This window comes from Manacus vitellinus, unplaced genomic scaffold, assembly GCF_001715985.3.
Source record: "Manacus vitellinus isolate BGI_N305 unplaced genomic scaffold, ASM171598v3 scaffold_10_pilon, whole genome shotgun sequence".
NCBI lineage: Eukaryota > Metazoa > Chordata > Aves > Passeriformes > Pipridae > Manacus > Manacus vitellinus.
The window spans coordinates 11,118,417-11,136,999 of record NW_021938838.1 but is presented as its reverse complement, the minus strand read 5'-3'; the positions used below and the strand labels follow the sequence as shown (position 1 = coordinate 11,136,999).

The 18,583-nt window shown below is 39.9% G+C and overlaps 1 protein-coding gene across 1 annotated transcript in view; it reads right to left on the bottom strand.

The window, feature by feature from the left end:
- Nucleotides 1-18,583, bottom strand: part of NKD1 (NKD inhibitor of WNT signaling pathway 1) — a 111,640-nt gene that overhangs the window by 17,705 nt on the left and 75,352 nt on the right. Inside the window, exons 5-6 of the mRNA XM_018084957.2 lie at nucleotides 6,092-6,198; nucleotides 3,445-3,540 (exon numbers count right to left, since the gene is read on the bottom strand). Coding sequence (XP_017940446.2) covers nucleotides 3,445-3,540; nucleotides 6,092-6,198 — 203 coding nt within the window. The remainder of the gene's footprint in view (nucleotides 1-3,444; nucleotides 3,541-6,091; nucleotides 6,199-18,583) is intronic.

Sequence of the window (18,583 nt, the reverse complement as noted above, 5' to 3'; positions counted from 1 at the left end):
AGCAGGATGTTTTTATTGCAACATCAGCTCTGTTTGATCACATACGTTTTTGAATCATTCCTATTTGGAATGAGAAAGGAGCTTCACTTGCTATCTAGTCAAAAACTATTCTGGAAGAAATTGCTTTTTTTTAGTCCTGACAAGCAACTTTCTTGTGTGCTTATTCCTGTGCAGCCGCTCACCAAAGAAACTCAATTTTCCAAGGAAAAACTGATTGGAGGAAAAAAAAAAAAAAGCTAGTGTTTATGAAGTATAATTACATTCAGAGAGCTCAACATAAAACCTCATGGATCAAAACACATTAGTTCAATTATCCAAGTTTCAAGTCCGATTACAAATATTCGTGTGAAGATAATTACAGCGCAGCTGTCAGTTCTAAAAAGGCCTGCTGTACATAATGAATTGTCCTCTTATGGCTTAAGGAATGAAAGGAAACATTATTAGCCAAGTTTTGTAATATACATATTAGAGCAGGAAAAGTTATCTCCCACTAAACCAAACGGACTGAAAAACGGTCGTCTTCTATGACAGAAAAAGCAGTAGTTTAATAACATACAGTAATGCTAATTTATAATTTGCCATCCCAGTAATTAAGCTTTCATAATGGGTGTATCTCTTCAAGAAGTATGACTAGATGTGAATTTCTAATTATAAGGACTACAGAATAAGTCATACAGACTCTAGGAGGAAATCAAAGCAATATTAAGTTCTGAAGATGTTGTTAAGATCCAGAAGAAATTTCACTAAGATGGAATTTGAATGCACTTGTGGTGATCTGTCATTGTGTAAAACCCAAAGGGAAATTTTATCAACTAAATAAGTAACTTGTTTAAAATTTTTAAACATTTTAATGAAAAAAATATTAAGTCCACCTGTAAAATTACACCCCACCTACGTGACTCTTACAAACATAATTTAACACTGTGGATTCCTTTTAAGCTTTCTGGACATGAAACCCAACGTTTTAAACACAATGACTTTGAATCAAATGAAATGGATGTGGGTGGGTAAGCCACCACTTTTCCAATGTCCCACTTTTCCAACATAATAATAAGAATAAAACAAGAATAATAAGACCAATTTCTTTTTGTAAAGCACCTCAAGTTCTACAGGTAGAAAACTGACTTAAGAAATTTCACCCCTCTGTTAAATCCAGCTATAAATCCAGGAGACATTAAAGGAAAATTTTCCAAGAAGGAGAAAAGGTCCATACTAAGCTTTTCCCACCAGAATACTGGACCTTTGTCAAAAAAAGCTGACTGGTTCTGAAAGCATTTTCATCAGCTCACTAAAGGGTAGTGGTAGAGATCAGCCCTCTTCCTCAGACTGTCTGTTCTGTCCCTGGTCCAGCAATGTACTTCATATACTTTTAACTCAAAGCATGTGTCTTATTCATTTTAATTGAAACTATTCAAAGGTTTAACATTCACCATTGTTCAGTCATTTGCTGGAACAGGAGTAGAGTAGCTTAGCAAAGGACAGTATGAGACTATGTCTCCCAGTGTGCCAGGGGCCAACAGAACAAGAAATTCTATGTCATATGAAGGGACAAAAATTACTTTTCTGTGGCCAAGACTATCTATGAGCTGCTATTGTTGGTCATTTTTGCAGAAAAACCAAAAAACCTCGTAAATAACACCTGGATTCAACAGAAGACAACCAACAAGATGGATTATACAAATGGCCCTGGAAGAGTTTACAAAAGAATTGTGTAACATAAATGGGAAGATCTGCAATGGTGCATACTATTTGTTTCTATCTTTGGTCACATGTAAAGAGCTGAAAATTTGGTCCCTTGGTAAAAAAAGTTTTTTGGCACAGGTTCAAAGCTGAACGTAGCAACCTCCAGACCTCAGAGTAGTATGATTTTCAGTCCCTGCACAGATTTGGTTTCAGTTAAGCTGCAGTCTGCTTTTGTAGCAGGGAGAGGTAGAATTTGGCTGTAACATATTCTCTAAGTACAGTCAAATTAAGCTCTTTGGTGTACCACATAATCACAAATAATTATTGTATACATACTTGAAAGCATATTGGCATTATGTTCAGCAGATGGAACTCCCACTGACATTAATGGGAATTCCATGCCTGAATGTAAAAGACACCCATGTGTGTGGGTTTGGGTTTATGTGTTTTTCCCCTATTTTTGAGTCATGATAATCTTGTAATGAAGACTTAGCCTTGGGTCTCGAAAGACCTGGGTTCAATCTGCCATTATGTTCTTGTAAGACTTTGAGCAAGTTATTTCAGTTTTCTAGTCTCTCTTTCCCATACATTAACACATATACTACTTCCTCACCCCACCCCTCCTTGCCCCCTCTTGCCCCTATGTCACATCTTCCCATTTGAAACTCTGGACTTGGCCTGCAACTTTTCATCTGCTTGTCCTCTTGCATGAGGGGCACAGACTTCACTTGACTATTCAAAGTACTATCAGAGTAGAGACAATAAAAATAGCCTAGTAATGATGTTCAAATATATGTTAAAACCCCTTAACAACCACAACATTTGACAATTGGTTCATAAATGTCAAAAGAGATTTACTTCAGTCTTACAGGAAAGAATTCTGCCCTCAGTTGGTGTCTAAGGCCACTACACTTTCAGTGTTTACCCCATTCCTTTCAGTCAGTTTTTAGCAATTGTCACAGACACCAGCATAAGAGCTAAGAGAGTAAAAAACCTTTGCTTTCCAGTTGATTGTCTAAAAGCATGGAAGAGAGTGAAAAATCACCTCACAAAAAAAAATCAATGACAGCACATGGCAGTAAATCTCAAGTAAAAGATATTCTTCTAGAAGAGGTGTTATCCAATTTGGGTAGAAATAGTTCTGAAACTGTATCTAGTTCTAATCTGTATCTATTTGCTCTTATTTAACTTCTCATTTGCACAGGAAATACGACTTGAAGATATTCTGATAATAACAAATCAGGTATACTGTGACAGCCATTCACTATGGTCCCTCAGCAAACACCATCAATGTTATCTATATGTGAAAGGATAAGGCAGAGATCAGCCCAATACTCATGAAAACAATAGAACAGTATAGTTAGTACTATTGGAAAGAATGTCAGCAAGCAACCCTGCTATTTGGTTAGCTTAACTCTGAAAAGCAGGAGAGAAGCCAGAACAATATACATTTGCAAGGGTTTATTTTGACAGTGTGTTTAGCTGTTCAGTTGTTTCAGATACTTTCCCTCCTCAAATGCCAGTACTATTTTTTAAAGGCTAATCTCAGGTATTAAAAAACAACCAGCTTAAAAAATGGTACGGTACATGTGAAAACAGTAAACTACTGGTGGGATTGTTTCTAGGAGGGAAGGGTCTGTGGAAACTGCTGTTTAAGTTGGCAGGACACCTCTGCTTCATAGAAGAAAAAATGTTCCTGTTATAAAACACTTCTCTTATTAGCAAACGCTGCACATAAAGGGGCAGCTGTACTTTGCTTACCTCACGTGTGACTCTTCCGTTGTTATCAAAGTCATACAGTGTGAAGGTCCATTCTTGCCTGTTATCTTCCTCTACAGACACATCACATTGCAATTCCTAAGAAACATGCAAAGAGCAGCTGATTACCTAAAGCAAAAGGCCTGTTTGCAGAGGAGACTCTCCACAGAAGGAGGCTGCTTGCTTTCTTCCTTCCTCCCTCCCTTGTGGGAGGAAACTTTCGGGATATGTCCCGGAGAGGCCTCTGTCCACCACAATGAAGAGGTCTCATCACAATCACATAACCATCCTAACTCTCTGGGCTACACTTCAGGGAATTCACAACATGCTTTCTACTTCATTGTAGAAAACACAAAAAGGTACAAGAAAACTACTCCCTGAAGCTCTTGAAATACAGTAAGTTTACCCACTAAAAAGTGAGAAGGAAAACTCTGCTTAACTCAGGAAGACAACAGACTCAGAGAACGAGGCAGCACACTACAGGGCCAGGAGCAGGAGTTAATACAACATGGACACAAATCCCCACCAGAGAGACCTGTCCTTGGCACAGATATTTGATAGGCAAAGACTGTCAGAGTTAGTGCAGTACAGCATCATGCCACTGGAGCTCCTGAAATGGAGCCTGCCTAGGAACTGGCAAGTAAGAATGACCTGGAGTGGTGCCTGCTCCGTGTTTTAACTGTGCTTCTGTTAGTGAGAGTGTGATTTGTGGAAAGCCTGAAAGAATCAATTTGTTAAAGTGGGAAAAAAAATCCCCAAACCACAACCAAGACTTCAGTCAAGAACAAAGGATGCACTTTGACTGACTCCAGTCACCTGAGTGAAAATCATTTGCTGTCTCTCAATCAGTCTGTGCAATCAGAATTATCCAGAGCCACAAAAAGGCAAAACAGAGAAGTTACAGTGCAATTAAAATGAAAGTCGCTGTACGCAAGTAAAATAAACAGCTCCAAATAAATTCAGCCTGATAGACTTCAAAATACCTGGTTGATCTTCTGACTTGAAACCAATTCCCTACAGCAGTAACGGGTACCCCCTGTCCCCTGCCGAGTTCAAAGGCAGTCTTCTCTCAGTTGTAACAAGCCCGGCTGAGAGCTGCCAAGTGCCCCACACTCCACTGTGGAAACACAGTTTCGTATTACATAAACATTACCGGCACCTTTAAAAGCCAAATCACATCCACCTCAAGATTTAGACCTCTTGTCGCAACACTCGTGTTTCTGATTCTTTTATACCTTTGAAACATTTACCAATCTCTTGGCTCCCAGCTTACAGAGCTGGAAAACTTTCATTTGTAGAACAAGGGGAAAAATATCAATACTTGGTTTCTTGCCACATATTAATACTTCCCTGTCCCACACTGCCTAACATAACATCTTTATGTGAGGATGTGCTCTGCTTAGTTAAGAGCCATGGAAACCTTCCCTGCATTAGTCACGGTGCCTAATACCAAGTGCTAACCTTTATGGCATGCCAAGAACTACTCGGGAACAAACGCAGACTTTGCCGGCACAGTGGAGTTACAGCTACTCTGGCACCAACCATGTTGACAGGTGTCCTCCAACTTTCAAATATCAAGGCACTGTTAATTGCAATTTATCATGCCTTTCCTGTCTGCAAATGTCTGCTGCTCAAGGTAGAATATAAAATGTGCCTAGAAGAAGAGTTATCACTGTGGGGAAAAATGGGCAGGAAAAGTCACCTCCCCCCAGAAGGCCCACAAGCACCTAGCAACATCTGAACCATCCATGGGAAACCCACCTCCTCTTAATCAGCCTTAAAACAGTAAAAAATAAATCATGCCAGACTACTCAGTCTGTCCTAGAGAAGGAAATGAACACTCGAGCCATGCTGCAAGGTGGCTGCATGGTCTTTTTAACAGCAGTTCAGGAAAAGCAAAGCTCATTACTGTGACAGGCTGACAGCACTGAAAGGCACAAGTTTGCCATGTCTGCTAGAGTGCAGAGATGAAAATTTGTGCTGTCTCTTGCTGGCACCAGAATATCTTCCTCCTCACCAAGACAGACAACCCACCAGCTGGATGACAGCATGTTTTAATACTCATATTTATTAAATCACTCCCTATATAAACAAAATCCACCAACTACACACAATGTCTGGCAGTTGTATGATGTTTGTAAGTCTACAAGGAGATAGACTACTGGACTCAGTGCCCTCCTTTTCCTCTTGCCATGTGATCAGATGAATTTCCCCTGCAGGAGGTCAGAGTTATTTCAATTTGGAGACCCGGGTACAAAAGACCAATCATTATGGAAGTTTTCACAAGCATCTTTTCCACTAGGCAGATTTAACCAAGTGCAGTAGTCCATGAAAGTCAACCTAAAGATTTGATAACATGATAAGTGGCATTAAGGGTTAAACCTAAAGCCTCTTCTTACTATACATTTCAGATCCTACAGAGGAATGATCATCATTTTATTCTGTCCAAACCTGGAAATGTATGTCATTAATCACCTTGTAAGGAGCACCAATAGTAAGGCACTGACTTGTGCCAATTCTGCTGCCTCCTGTGCCCATCACAATTGTTGGGAGCAATAAACATGCATCAGATGACATTATTTGGTCCACAGGTTATTTTTCTACCATAATTATGTCAGTACAGTGAAACTTTAAAATACAGAGGACTTACTTCAAATTTCAGTTGCTTCTTGGAACTTGTGCGTGTGTCACTTTCTTTTTCTGCTTTCTTTTCATCTCCACTGCAAACTCCATCTGTCTTCTCTGGAGGCAAAGCCACTGTGAAAAGAATATTTAAGAAAAAACGCTTATAAGGAAATGTCAAAGCAGACTTATATTTGCAAATCTGTCTTTATATTTAGGGTGAAATTGATTTCGGCAAACTTGTGTGAGAGGATCATTATACTTGATTTGCTTTTGTGTTCACTACACATCTGGGATAATTTCAGCAGACAATCTACCAACAGCTTTTGGTACACAGCCTCTCCTACAAACATCACTAGAGTCACAGGAAGTTCAAACACAATATTATGAGAATATAAATCAGCAGAACTGTTACTGCAAATAAGTTGAATAATTTGCAAAATATTGAAAGTTGGTGACACATTGCAAAAACACATCACATTCACTGGCAGTGAATGAAGTAATGAAGCTGAAATAAAGTCCTCATTCTGTTTCAATTTTCTTCTTCAAATACACACTAATCTTACTACCTTCCAAGAAGGTAGCACTACCTGACAAAGAGGTTAAGCTGTATTTTTTCAAGTATGTATGAAAAAGTATATTTCACCCAAGTTTCAAGTTAAAACATCATGTACTTGTATAAATCAATACCACTTATAAAGAGCATCAATATCAACATCTATCATAACATATACCAAATATATAACAGAAAGATATATGCTTCTCACATGGATTAGAAGACAAATGCCTAGGAACTTAATAGCTGTGCTTTTGGCTCCTGCAGAGGCACATAGCCTTGCACATGATGAAAGCCTACATCCAAAGAAAACTATACACTATATTCATTAGCATTATGAAAATATACATGGATTTTTAACCCTACTCTCACACTTTTTAGATATGATTTTTTACACATCCATATACCTCTGCCAACAATGTTATGTCCATACTCCATTATGTATAGCAGCAATCCTGCCTACTCCCCAAAAATAAGCACATATTAGGAGAATATGTGTCCTAAAGTCAGCATTTTTTTCCTCTTGTGCTGCATCTATGTAGGAACTGTTTCTTGGAGATGCCTTTGTAAGTAGGATCTCATTTAAGCGCCAGTTCAGTCAAGCTAGATTCCTTACAAAAAGGGAGACATGATCCCCTCTAGTTTAGGGCGAGCCATTTCAAACTGGGTTTACTCTGTGGCTCTCCTGGTGTTCCACACTGCTGAGCTGCCTCCCAAGCATTCTTCAAGGAAAGCAAGTCACTAACACACTAGAAATTAAGATACTCTATTAGGCATTTTCCAGCACTTTCTTTCATGTTTAAAATAGAACAATTAGCTTCAAAAAAAACCCCAAAACCCCAACTCCCATTACCATGTCTTTATACTCTCAGAAATTCCAGAAGCTAAGATTTTTGCCACGACATTCACATTGCCACCCTGCAACACATATCACGTTTTCTAGTCTCGTTTCTTTGTTTAAATTTAACATTGTTGTTTTACTTTTGTTTGTTTATTTGTTCTTAAAACTGTGGTATACAAGATGGAGGTGCAGTAAAGGGGAATGAAGTAAAAATCCTAACCCTTGGAATTTCCTGACTTTGATACTTATTTGCAGTTTTGATGTTATACTAACACCAGCTTCCCAAAACACAAATGTAATTTGCATTGTACAAATGCAAGCAGACATAGTATTTATTATACACATACTGACATGCTGATACCCTTTGATTTCTGCTCCAAGTCATGTTAGGGTTCCCTACACCAAATATAAACTAAGTAGGAAGGTCAGACAAAGGAAGACAAAGCTGGCAGTTCTTCCCTGATCCTTTTAATTTGGTGTTATTGGACAAGCAGGGACTGTTTCTTAGGAGGTTTTTGTATAGTGTTTATCAAATTAAGGCACTTATTAAAATAAATATTACTTACAATACATAACTTTAAAGTATATCTGAAGAACCACCATTTGCTTTATATTCACTTGGTCCGTAAATACAACTCAACCTTCTTGGAAGTTCAAAGCTAAGGCCACAAAAAGATCCCCATGAAACAAAAGACAACATTTGTTTGTCTACCTTAGTCCAGCTCTGTTGCTTCCTTCAAAAATCAACAAGAAATTAAAAGGTAACATGGGCCTTCATAAAAAAGACAGTTACACTGACAGTGGTACTTTCTGGATTCAGGAACAGCCCTTCCACTGGCACGTTTAATAACCTGTCTGGATGTACAATTTGTGTATTCAGATAGGAAGCTTTCCCTTTCATGTATAATTTATGTAACAGAGGAAAAAACGTGCACTGACAAATTAGTCTTCTCAGAAAAACAAGGGTTCAGCTATTGGGGAAGGAGGGGATACATCTTGCAGTACACTCCTTGAGAGAGTTTAAATACTGTATGCCAGAAATTATCCTCTTTGAGCTTTGCTGACCTTTGATCTGAAGAACTCATTGGCCTTGCTGCTCCAGGGAATTATCCTTTGAAATCAGTTACTCATTTTGGAGCTCAAATGGAATGGGGAAATCTGGTGATCTCATCCTGATGTCAAGTTTCATTCAGCAAAGAAAAATGAGATCTAAACGAGGAAACTTTAAAGGGGAATATGGGGATATTAAAATAGTATTTACAAGTGATCAAACAATGTGTCTGTACATATATCCTCATGTGCCTTATCCAAACCCAATGAACATTTAAAAATACTTACTGTTTTGTCTGAGAAGAAGGATAAGTGTTTGGTATCTTGCTTCTATACTTAGTTTTGACTATTGACATGTGCTCAATTTCATGAAGGATATAAACACATGCTGAACCTACTTATAAATAAAATGAGAATGTCTGCTTGGGGCAGTTAAAACTGGCAGCTGTAAACAGAGATCCACCAGTGAGCTGCATGCCAAGGTTCAGATATATTCACAATGTGAGCTTCCTTTCAGCTCTGCCAATGATATTAAACCAGACCAGACAAGATAGCTATCTCAAAGGAGTGTGGAGAATTAATAGACTTGTGTTTCCAAAGTCTAGGCCATCAGAAATAGGTCCATGTACAGTATATCATCTGTGCAAAAATACTTACTTACCTCCCCACTCAGATAACAAGCCCTGACAAAGAGAACATGCTACATAGACAAATACATATAGAAACCTACCCTTGCTGTGGGAATCCACAACTGGAGGGGGGAAAAAATGTATATATATTGCTTCTCATGGGAATAACTATATGCTCTCAAAAACAATGTTCCCTAACAGAATGTTTCATGAATTGAAATATTGCATATGTTTTCTTTATTATGCTCTTTCCTTGTTCATTATTAATGGTCTTGTATTCACTTCTATAACCCTAAGACACTATAAAAATGCGTCTGGACAATATTTGAAATTGGAAAGACAAAAAAGGAAAAATATTAACTTGGAAAAATTGTGAAATACCATTCTTTCATGAAAAACAAACTGACTGGCTTAAGTGTACTAGCAGATGTTTCTCTCTCTGATTGTTAATTAGTACCACCCAATTGCTCCTAATTGAAGTGGGGGAGGAAGAGAGGGAGAGAATGAACACCAGTTTAAAGATATTAAGACTCATCTCAGAAGAATTAGGTCCTTTTTTTTTTCCAGGGTCTTTGCATTCCTAAGGGAAGGGGGTCATAATTCAAAATGCTCCTTAGGAATCACCAAAATATCCCAGAAATGAGGTAAACTGCTGTGCTGTGTGTGTTGAATGAGCGTAGAATAGTAAGCTTCAGGCAGCCAAACCATTCTTCCCTCATCTCTATCTGCATCTGAGAATAAGGGAGAAAAGAGGAGTGCCAAAATAAAGCTGCACTCAGGTGGAAAAATGACTGTTTAAACTTTCACCCTCACTCAGGTGGCTTGTCATTCCACATTTCTCAAAGGCTCATTCCAGCAAAGCATGATACTCTTTATCAAATGATCTTCCTTCTCAAAGTAAGGACACTTTCACTCTATTTTTCAACTGTACTTACCATTAACAGTATCCTGTGGCCAGAATCAAAGAAGGATGCAACTCTGATGAATGTTCATGTCTAAGTCATGGCTACCAACTCCAAATCTGCACAGCAGTTGGGAGAACTCAGGCTAAAGACAAACTGCTTCAGAGCTTCTTTGGGATGCCATTCCAAAGCGTACATGATTATTGCATCTCCTTAATTCAAAAAGCAGAACTGTGGGAGAAGCTGTGCAATTCCACAATGATAAATTATGACCGGACATGACCAGTGATGTATTAACCATGTATTAATGTCAGGGTCATCATTGTGCAATTTTTGGGAGAAAGCAGAGTAAAGGTAAAATTGGAGAATTGACAAAAATGCCACCCATGAAAGTAAGCATCTGGTATACATGAAAACAAACCTTTGAAGTGGAATATTATTAGCCCTCCTCTCATGATAGACAGATTGGATTCCACAGCAATTTTTTAAAACTACTACCAGAAGCAAAGGGACAGAATTATCTGTACATGCAGAAAAAAACCAACAAACCTTGAACCTGAGACTTGTGGGGAAGTAGGATAAAAGGAAAATTGTAAAGTGACATATCAAGACACAGAGATGAAGTCACAAGCCCTTCTGTAACAGCTCAAATTGAACTTCAGTAGCAGGACTTAACTGGTGGAATTGAGCAAAGAGGTGGCCCAACTGAGCTCAGCAGTAAAATTCCTACTGATGTCAATAGGGTTTCCCTTCCGATTTACAGATCTAGCAGATGCAGAACTCAGAGACTATGAGGACCAGAGGGATAGAAAGAGAATTGATTTTTTTTTTTTTAAAGAAGTCTCTGATGTCTAAATTATCTGGTTCTGTCAACATTTTTTTCATTGCAAATCAGGTTTGACAAACATAACTGACACTCTTCACTGACTGTACAACACCCAGAGCAATAACAACCACGTTTGAAAGTCTAAATTGAGGAGAAGTTCTTTAATTAACAATTACATTCACATTCAGATTTCACTTTCAAGTTATCCTGGAGGCCATGGATTAAGAAATATCACCCCCATTAAGGTCCCATTTTGTTTTATTCCACCGAGTTAATTGAAATATCTCCCTGATGGAGATAACTTTGCCTGAGCAAAGGTCCTCTTCTCCAGTGGCAAATGAACATAGGGAGAATGGAACCAGGAAGGGAGTAACATTCCTGTTCCACAGCCACCAGAGCAAGCACATAGAAAAACAGGCTCGTCCTGGGTCAGTGCCAAAAGCATGTATCCAACTTTCCCTGTCTAAAAGCTGAAGCTGATGAATTAGACACACCCTTCAAAACAACAAAGATAAAGCTGCCTTCTCTGAAGCTTACTGTAGGGAAATTAATTGTCCATTTTAAGTCCAGTGGGACAAGTCAAAACCAATTTAGCAGAAGTAGTGCCTTGTACCAGCTTGGGATGGGTGTTTCAACCCGAAAATAGGGAGAGAAATCGTGTTCTTCTGTTTCATGGTTTCCTGTTGACAGTCACAACACAAATTAAAGGTTCTATTGCACACCATAGAGTGAAAAAAAAAAAGATTGTCACAAGATCTACTGCCAGCACTGGACCAGGGGGAGGCAGAGCAGAGGGGTAGTGACTCAAGACCTTGTGACAGCTTGCAAAAAACAAATTACAAAACAAAACAAAAGAACAAAAATAGACAACCAAAACATGTTTTAATCATTCAGGCATCAATGATTCTAAATGACAGGACATCACTAGGACACTGAGGAATGGCTAAACTGAAATTTACTCAAATATTCAGAAAATATTTTCTCTTGTGACTAAAATTTAGTCAGACTCACAGGTCGGTGAACCTTCTCTTAAAGGTTCAATTCCTTTTACCAACCCCAATAATTTGCCATTGTTAAGCAGAAGTATTTTCAAGCCTTGATACAGAATCACAGGTTTCTGTCTAGGTCTGCCTTTCTTTTTTTCTTTTTTGGCTTTTATGTTGGGTGGGAGGGGTGGGTGGGGTGGATTTTTTTACTATTTCCTTACAAAAAAAAAATTTTGTACTAAAGATGCAGATACAAAGGACAATATGGTCTCTCTCTGCTAGCTAGGGTGTAACTCATACATGCTTAAACACTAAACCTAGATTTCTCACACTCTTTCTGGCGTGAGTTTGCTAACGGGAGGGAGTTTGCTGAATTCTGCCAGATTATGATTCCCTTTTCCAATTAGTTCCTCAACTGGCTGTATTTCATCAACAGAAACTGCCAGATTAAATGCCTTACTTGACCATCTTCACCCAATACACTTTGATGTTCAGTTCTCAAGCTTCAAAATACCTTTTGGATGAAGATCAGACAGCACTAAACAGAATTACTAATTAATTAAGCAAAGTTAAATTTTAAACACTGTTTGTTGTGTTAGCCAAAAGCCTGAACAGAACAGTCTTTTTTTTTTTTTTTTCCCTTCCTCATTGGAGATCAAAGAAGATCATTTCTCACTCCCCTCCCCTATCTTAAGGAAAAAAAAAAAGGGAGAGAGGAGAACACGACAACAGGGAAGAATCTCCATAAGCTTTGGTCAGAATAGTTCAGGATGATACCTGTGGCAGTAAGATTTGTGTTTGATCAGTGGACATATCAAAAGCCACATGAACAGAATGCAATCTGCTGTAACTCTCTGTACCATTTAACATGGGTAAGTACTTCTTAAGTGAAAACTGTCACTGTCACATGGACCACTTACCACTTTTTAACAGTATTATATGTCCCTGGAGCTCTGAAGGGGCCTGTGAAGCATTAAGTTCTGTTGTTGAACAGTGACAGATGGGGATATCAACTGATCACTTGTGACTGACTTAAAGCAAAAGAAGAAAGACTTCTCTTTTCTAAAGATGGCCATTCACTGATCTTGGTTAGTAGTTGGTTAAAATTTTGCATTTTAAAAATCCCTTCTCAGTGTAAGTTGCACATATGCATGTTCACATAGAATTTTCTGTCTTGAATTTCCTTTGTCTCTTTGGGTATTTTTCCCCCTGAGATTCACAAGGGAAGAAAAAGAAGAAAGAAACCCAGTCACTACACAACCCTTTATTCAAATGAAGGCTGAGTAGGTAATGTTATTAATAATGTAAGCTTTGATATCAACTCGCTCCCATCTAACTTAGATGTTCAATGGGAAAGTCGTGTTTCTACCACCTTTGCTATGATAACAGGGCCTCTAAAGGTATCTGAACTCTAATATTCATTTCATGGGAATTGCTTCCCATGAGGAAGAATATCACTCTGACCCTCACAAAGCTAACCTTTTACAGAGAGGAGTATTGTTGACCCATACTGTAACATTATTTTGGCTGTGATGAATCAGTTGCACATCTGACAACTCTTTCATAGTTAATATTCAGTAGTAGTTCAGTGTTCCCATCCTCAGAACCCTATATTACCCTGAGAGGTGGGGGAGGATGGAGACAACACAATTGAAAAGCATTACTGTGATTAATATAAATAAATATTAATATAAATAGGCCAGCATATACATGTGCACATACAAGCATACGTCTCTTTCCCTTTCCATATTTATGCATGGGTCAGGAATGGTACTGAGATGATACACCACACACTACAAAACATGCAGAGAAATAAAATTCATCAATGCTTGACCCAACCACCTAAATTCTAGAGAGCACACAGGATCTCACCACAAGAAATTATTCCCACAGACCAAAGGCAGGTATCTGCTCGCTGTTATTAATGAGTACAGTGCAGCCTAAAGACCTCAACCAGAGATGGAAGCTCACTGTGCTATATACTGCTAAAAGCACAGAAGAGGAGATGGTTTGGAGCATGACTTGGTGCACACTTACAGGACAAGCCAGCCCTTCCTGTTGCTCTGGAGAGCCCACGCATTTTGCAACTCAAAATTCAGATTTCCATTTTGAGCTACCCCTTTGGGGCAAGATCCTGTAATATTCTCCTAGACACCGTCACCGTGGATTTGCCTTCAAATTCAGCCTCTTGAAATCTGGGCAGCAATCACCACATGCCAGTGTGTCCTGGGCAGCACCCCTGCAGGGCACAGGCACCTGGGACAGGGCAGCTGGGTGCTCTGTACAGCTCCCAGAGGGTCCTGCAGCAACACAGCGAGTGGGTTCATCCAAACCTCGCTTTGCCAAGAACACACCTGGATGGCTCCACTTTCTGTAAAGGCTCCTTCAAACAACAAAACAAGGGTACAGCCCCACACTTCGGCTTTGTGCCTCCAAATCCTTAGGCTGGACTATAACTCCCTCCTAAATACACCTTTTGCACGGAGCCCAAGGATGCCTTGGCTCTCCTTGGCAACTGCCCTGCCAGTGCTGAGCCCCCTGTGCAGCCCCATCTGCACGGCACAGCAATGCTCTCCACTCCTCCAGAGCCCTGTGAAAATTCCTTGGGTAGCAGCTCTTTTACTTCTGGATATTTTGTTTTACAGCTAATATTCTCTTCCTCTCTTTCTGTTACCTTTACAGTTTAAAACCCTTTTTGGTACAAAGTTGAGCACTTTGGATGACGTATTTTATTGGTGAAAGGACCTGGGTTGCTGGATCAGATTTATAAAGCAAGAAAAATACTGATTGCTGGTATTTTTATTTTTTTGGTAGGCTGGGGGGTTGGGACTTTCCATCTAACAAGAGCAGCTGGACTCCAAACTCTTTCAAGAGTAGAAATGTTGCTTCAGGTTCATTTCCACAACCCCATAGTGCTGCATTTATTATTTGCTTTTACTCACAAACTAGTTGTGGTTACAAAAAACAAGCTTGTCTTCCAAACAAATGACATTTTATCTCTTTCTCCACAGGAGAATAAGGTTGACTGCTACTTGTGCTTTGAGGTTTGGATATGATTGAGATGAAACATCTGTTAAGAAAAAAGGTGTGGGGGGACTTTTTTCTGCTAAAAATATCATGCCTTTTTTTTTTCCACCAAACTTGAAACATGTGATGAAATTCAACTTTTAAAATATAACCCTGGAGCTACTTGAAACTATAAAAGTCTCCTCAGTATCTGAGGCAAGTCAGAATTTCCACTGTTCAAGCTGGGCTTTTATGAAGAGCAGACTTTAGAAAAAGCTGTAATCTGTCTAGGTAACAAAGGGCACTTGTTCTGCCTGGTGAGGTAAAACTTTGGGTTTCTGTAGCTACTGCAGCAGAAGTGGAGTTGAAACACAGAAAAGCACCCTGACTGATACACACTTTGAATTTGGAACAGCAACTGGCAAAGCAATATGTTTGTCATGGAAATTGCCTCGGTAGGTCTGCTTCTACACACTTGTGTTTGGAAGGTTCAGCAGGATGACAGGTTGTTGTGGCTAAACTACCCAGTCCCAAGGGTCAGGCTTCTATCAAGCTGCCTACATAAAACAACGGCTCCTAAATTCAGTCCTAGAAATGCAAGAATTGTTTTATCCTGTCGTAATGTGTACCTTCACATGAGACACTGGGGAATATGAAATCCCTGAGGGCAGGAGAGAAGGGCCTTAACAGGAGCACGCCCATGGGATCCAAACAAAAACCTCCTGCAGAAAGCTACCAAAAACCCAGCCAAGGCAGAGCTCAAACTCACTTATCTGGCCATGTCATGGTTCAGTTAAGCACAAGAAAACTTGCAAGTTTAGGAATATTTGGGAGTTGCAGCAGGACATATTGCCTATTAAATGCAGTATTCAAGGTTTCTAAAAATGAGTGTAGTGTTTCTTGTAAAGGCAAGGGATCTGAAACAAATATGTTGTCTTCTGAAATATCAAAGGCCAAAACTTTCAATTACAGGGGCACAAAATGGGAATAATTCCATGAACACCAGTATGAGAGTATTATCTGGTCCAAAATCTTTTCCTAGAAATATGCAATAGCTTCACACGGGTAAAAAAAAATTTAAAAAAAGAAAAGAAAAGAGAGAGTCACAAGAGAATCAGAGAAGAATGGCATTTTGACTCACTTTTCAAAAACATGTTTAATAAAACCTCCATGAACTGTGGTCAAAGCTACAAGAAAAATAACTGGTAATAATCATTGCTGGGAAATTAAAAGTAGAAAAGAACCTTTGTTCAAGTAGAATAAATGAAACCACTGGTATTCATCATGTTTCCAGAGAGATTGTTTTCAAACTCCTGACTTGTTCCCATATTTCATTCTTTGTTCTTGGTGGTGGATGTTCTGGGGCAAAGTTCAAGTACATTTTTATACTGCTGTACATGTACAGTAATGCAGGTTTATCTCTGTACCATACCCACCAGATCATCTGCCCCTCACAGATACACCCAAGTCCATCAGTTTGCCAAGGTACATCTGATGGCAGACCGTGACTCCCAGGTCAGGCACCACTGCCCAGGCAGGAGAGCAGGACGTGCAGACAGACACGGGTAGTTGTGACCCAGCCACCCCTGGGAAGGGTTGGGCAGGTGCACCCACATTGTGCAGGGCTGTGACCCAGCCTGGCTGTGACCCAGCCTGCCTTCCTCTGCACTCAGTGTGACTGTCACCCAGCCGAGGCCAAAGGAACAGCTCACCTGGATATGCCTGTGTGTGCTACAGCTCCTTCCTCCTCTGAATCACAACGCTGACAGTCCAAGGGAAACACCAATGACCAAGACAGATTTGGTGAGTCCAGTTCACTGAGGCCCAGCCTTTTCTAACCACATGCACAGACCATGACCCTCATATCCCTGGCACCCATTTCTCAGCCCTGTCTCAGTTGTGCTACAAGGCAGCTTCCTTTGATCTTCACTCACTGATATGGACAACCAGCTGGGTGCCAACACTGTTGCCTGAGCTCTGCTGGGATGCTTTGCTCACCTTTGGGGTGTTTACAGCAAATGAAAAAGCCCTCCTGCCTTTGATGGGATCTCCCTGATCATCCTTTTGTCCTTTAATTCTTCTGCTTCCCAGGTGCACCATGGTGGTCTGGCTCTCCCATACTACAACAGAAGCAGCTTGAGAGATCCACAGACATAGATTTTTCAACAGCTAAACCCACAGTTCACAACTACTCTGGAGCTGAGAGTAAAGGAATATTCTTATTCTTAATTGATCCTTTTTTTAATGACCCCTCAGAAGGAACATTAGCTTCTCTGTGGAAATAGGAAAAGTTGCCAGTCTTAGGTAGATGGAAAGAGCATGGAAAACCAATATTATTATAAATACCATGTATATAATATTACTTTAAAGCTTTCCATGTTTAAAACATTCATTAAGGATCAACTCCTTGCTTTTTTTTTTTTGAGGTGCTTTTTCACTTCCCTTTTCATTATCTTGGTTTATTACTGAGATATTTTTTACACATTACATACAATTAAATTAATATTAACATTTGGGTTTTTTGGTCACCATAAAGAATATAGGCCACTTGTAAGTTTGGAAGGCTTTCTTGTGTTGACACCGTCTCTCTGTCATATTCTAAGGGACAGATATGGATGCAGCAAATCCCAGGCTGCATTCTCAGCCTTGCTATTGTGTTCCTGAAGCAAACATGTAACTTGTTGGTGTTCACTATAACAACTTTTCAGATATGTAGAATGATCTGAACACAGACATCAATGTGAAACTATTACTAACACCATGTATGAACTTCCCAGTCTAATGCAGAGGATTATAACCCAGAACACTCAAACCAGAGACAAAACACATCATCTATCAAAACCTGTTAGGCAGCATCAGTAGGAGCTGGTGGGGTGTCAGCTAAAGGGAGCAATACCCTACCTGCAGGGAACAAGCAGGATGCAGGGAGGAGAGCACAAACCCTCCGCACAGCAGCGGCTCAGTGTGAGCAGGAAAGCTCACCCTCCAAGGTGTCATAACAGCCCACTTTTCACTGCCTTTCTGTGCTCTGCTTGCCAACATGGGTGGGAGCTGTTAGACACTGTAAAGGTTCATTTGGAAACACCTGGAGACCACTAACTTGTTACACACAGGCCATGGGCAACCGTTGGATGGCAACAGTCTTTCATCACTACTGACCTGGCTGCACTTGAAACAGCAGCTCTAGAAGTAAAAGCTTCTGATCCAAATACCAGCCTCCCTCAACTGGAACAGCTAATGTTAAGAAACACTTGTACAATTTTATATTTTTTTGATTTTTTTTTTTAAAATGCCTCATGCCGTAAGATTTTCCTCCCACTCATGGCAAGCAGCCTACCTGCTTCTTATAATTTCCTGGATCTGTGCACAACCACAGGAAAACTTCTGCTAATCCTACCAGTCTCATGTTCTTTGGTGACTTTTATTCTAACTGCCAAACTAAGCAGTTTTCTCCTGGCACTCTGCACTGCTCCTTCCTCCCCATACCCCCACGTCCTTCGGTCCTCCTTCCAACCCACGGTAACCAGCTTATCAGCTGCCAGCCTCGGCAGGGACCCGCTGCTTGTCAGATGCTGGTGGCTGGTGCCCGTGGGTCACCCTGAAGCTGAAGATATTTTTCAGAGTTGTTTCATGTCCCATTGAGCAGTAGGAAAGGATAAAGCAGAAACCTCTCGAGAGTTGAAAAAATGCAGCCAGTGAGCAAGGGATCACCAGTTCTGAGGTG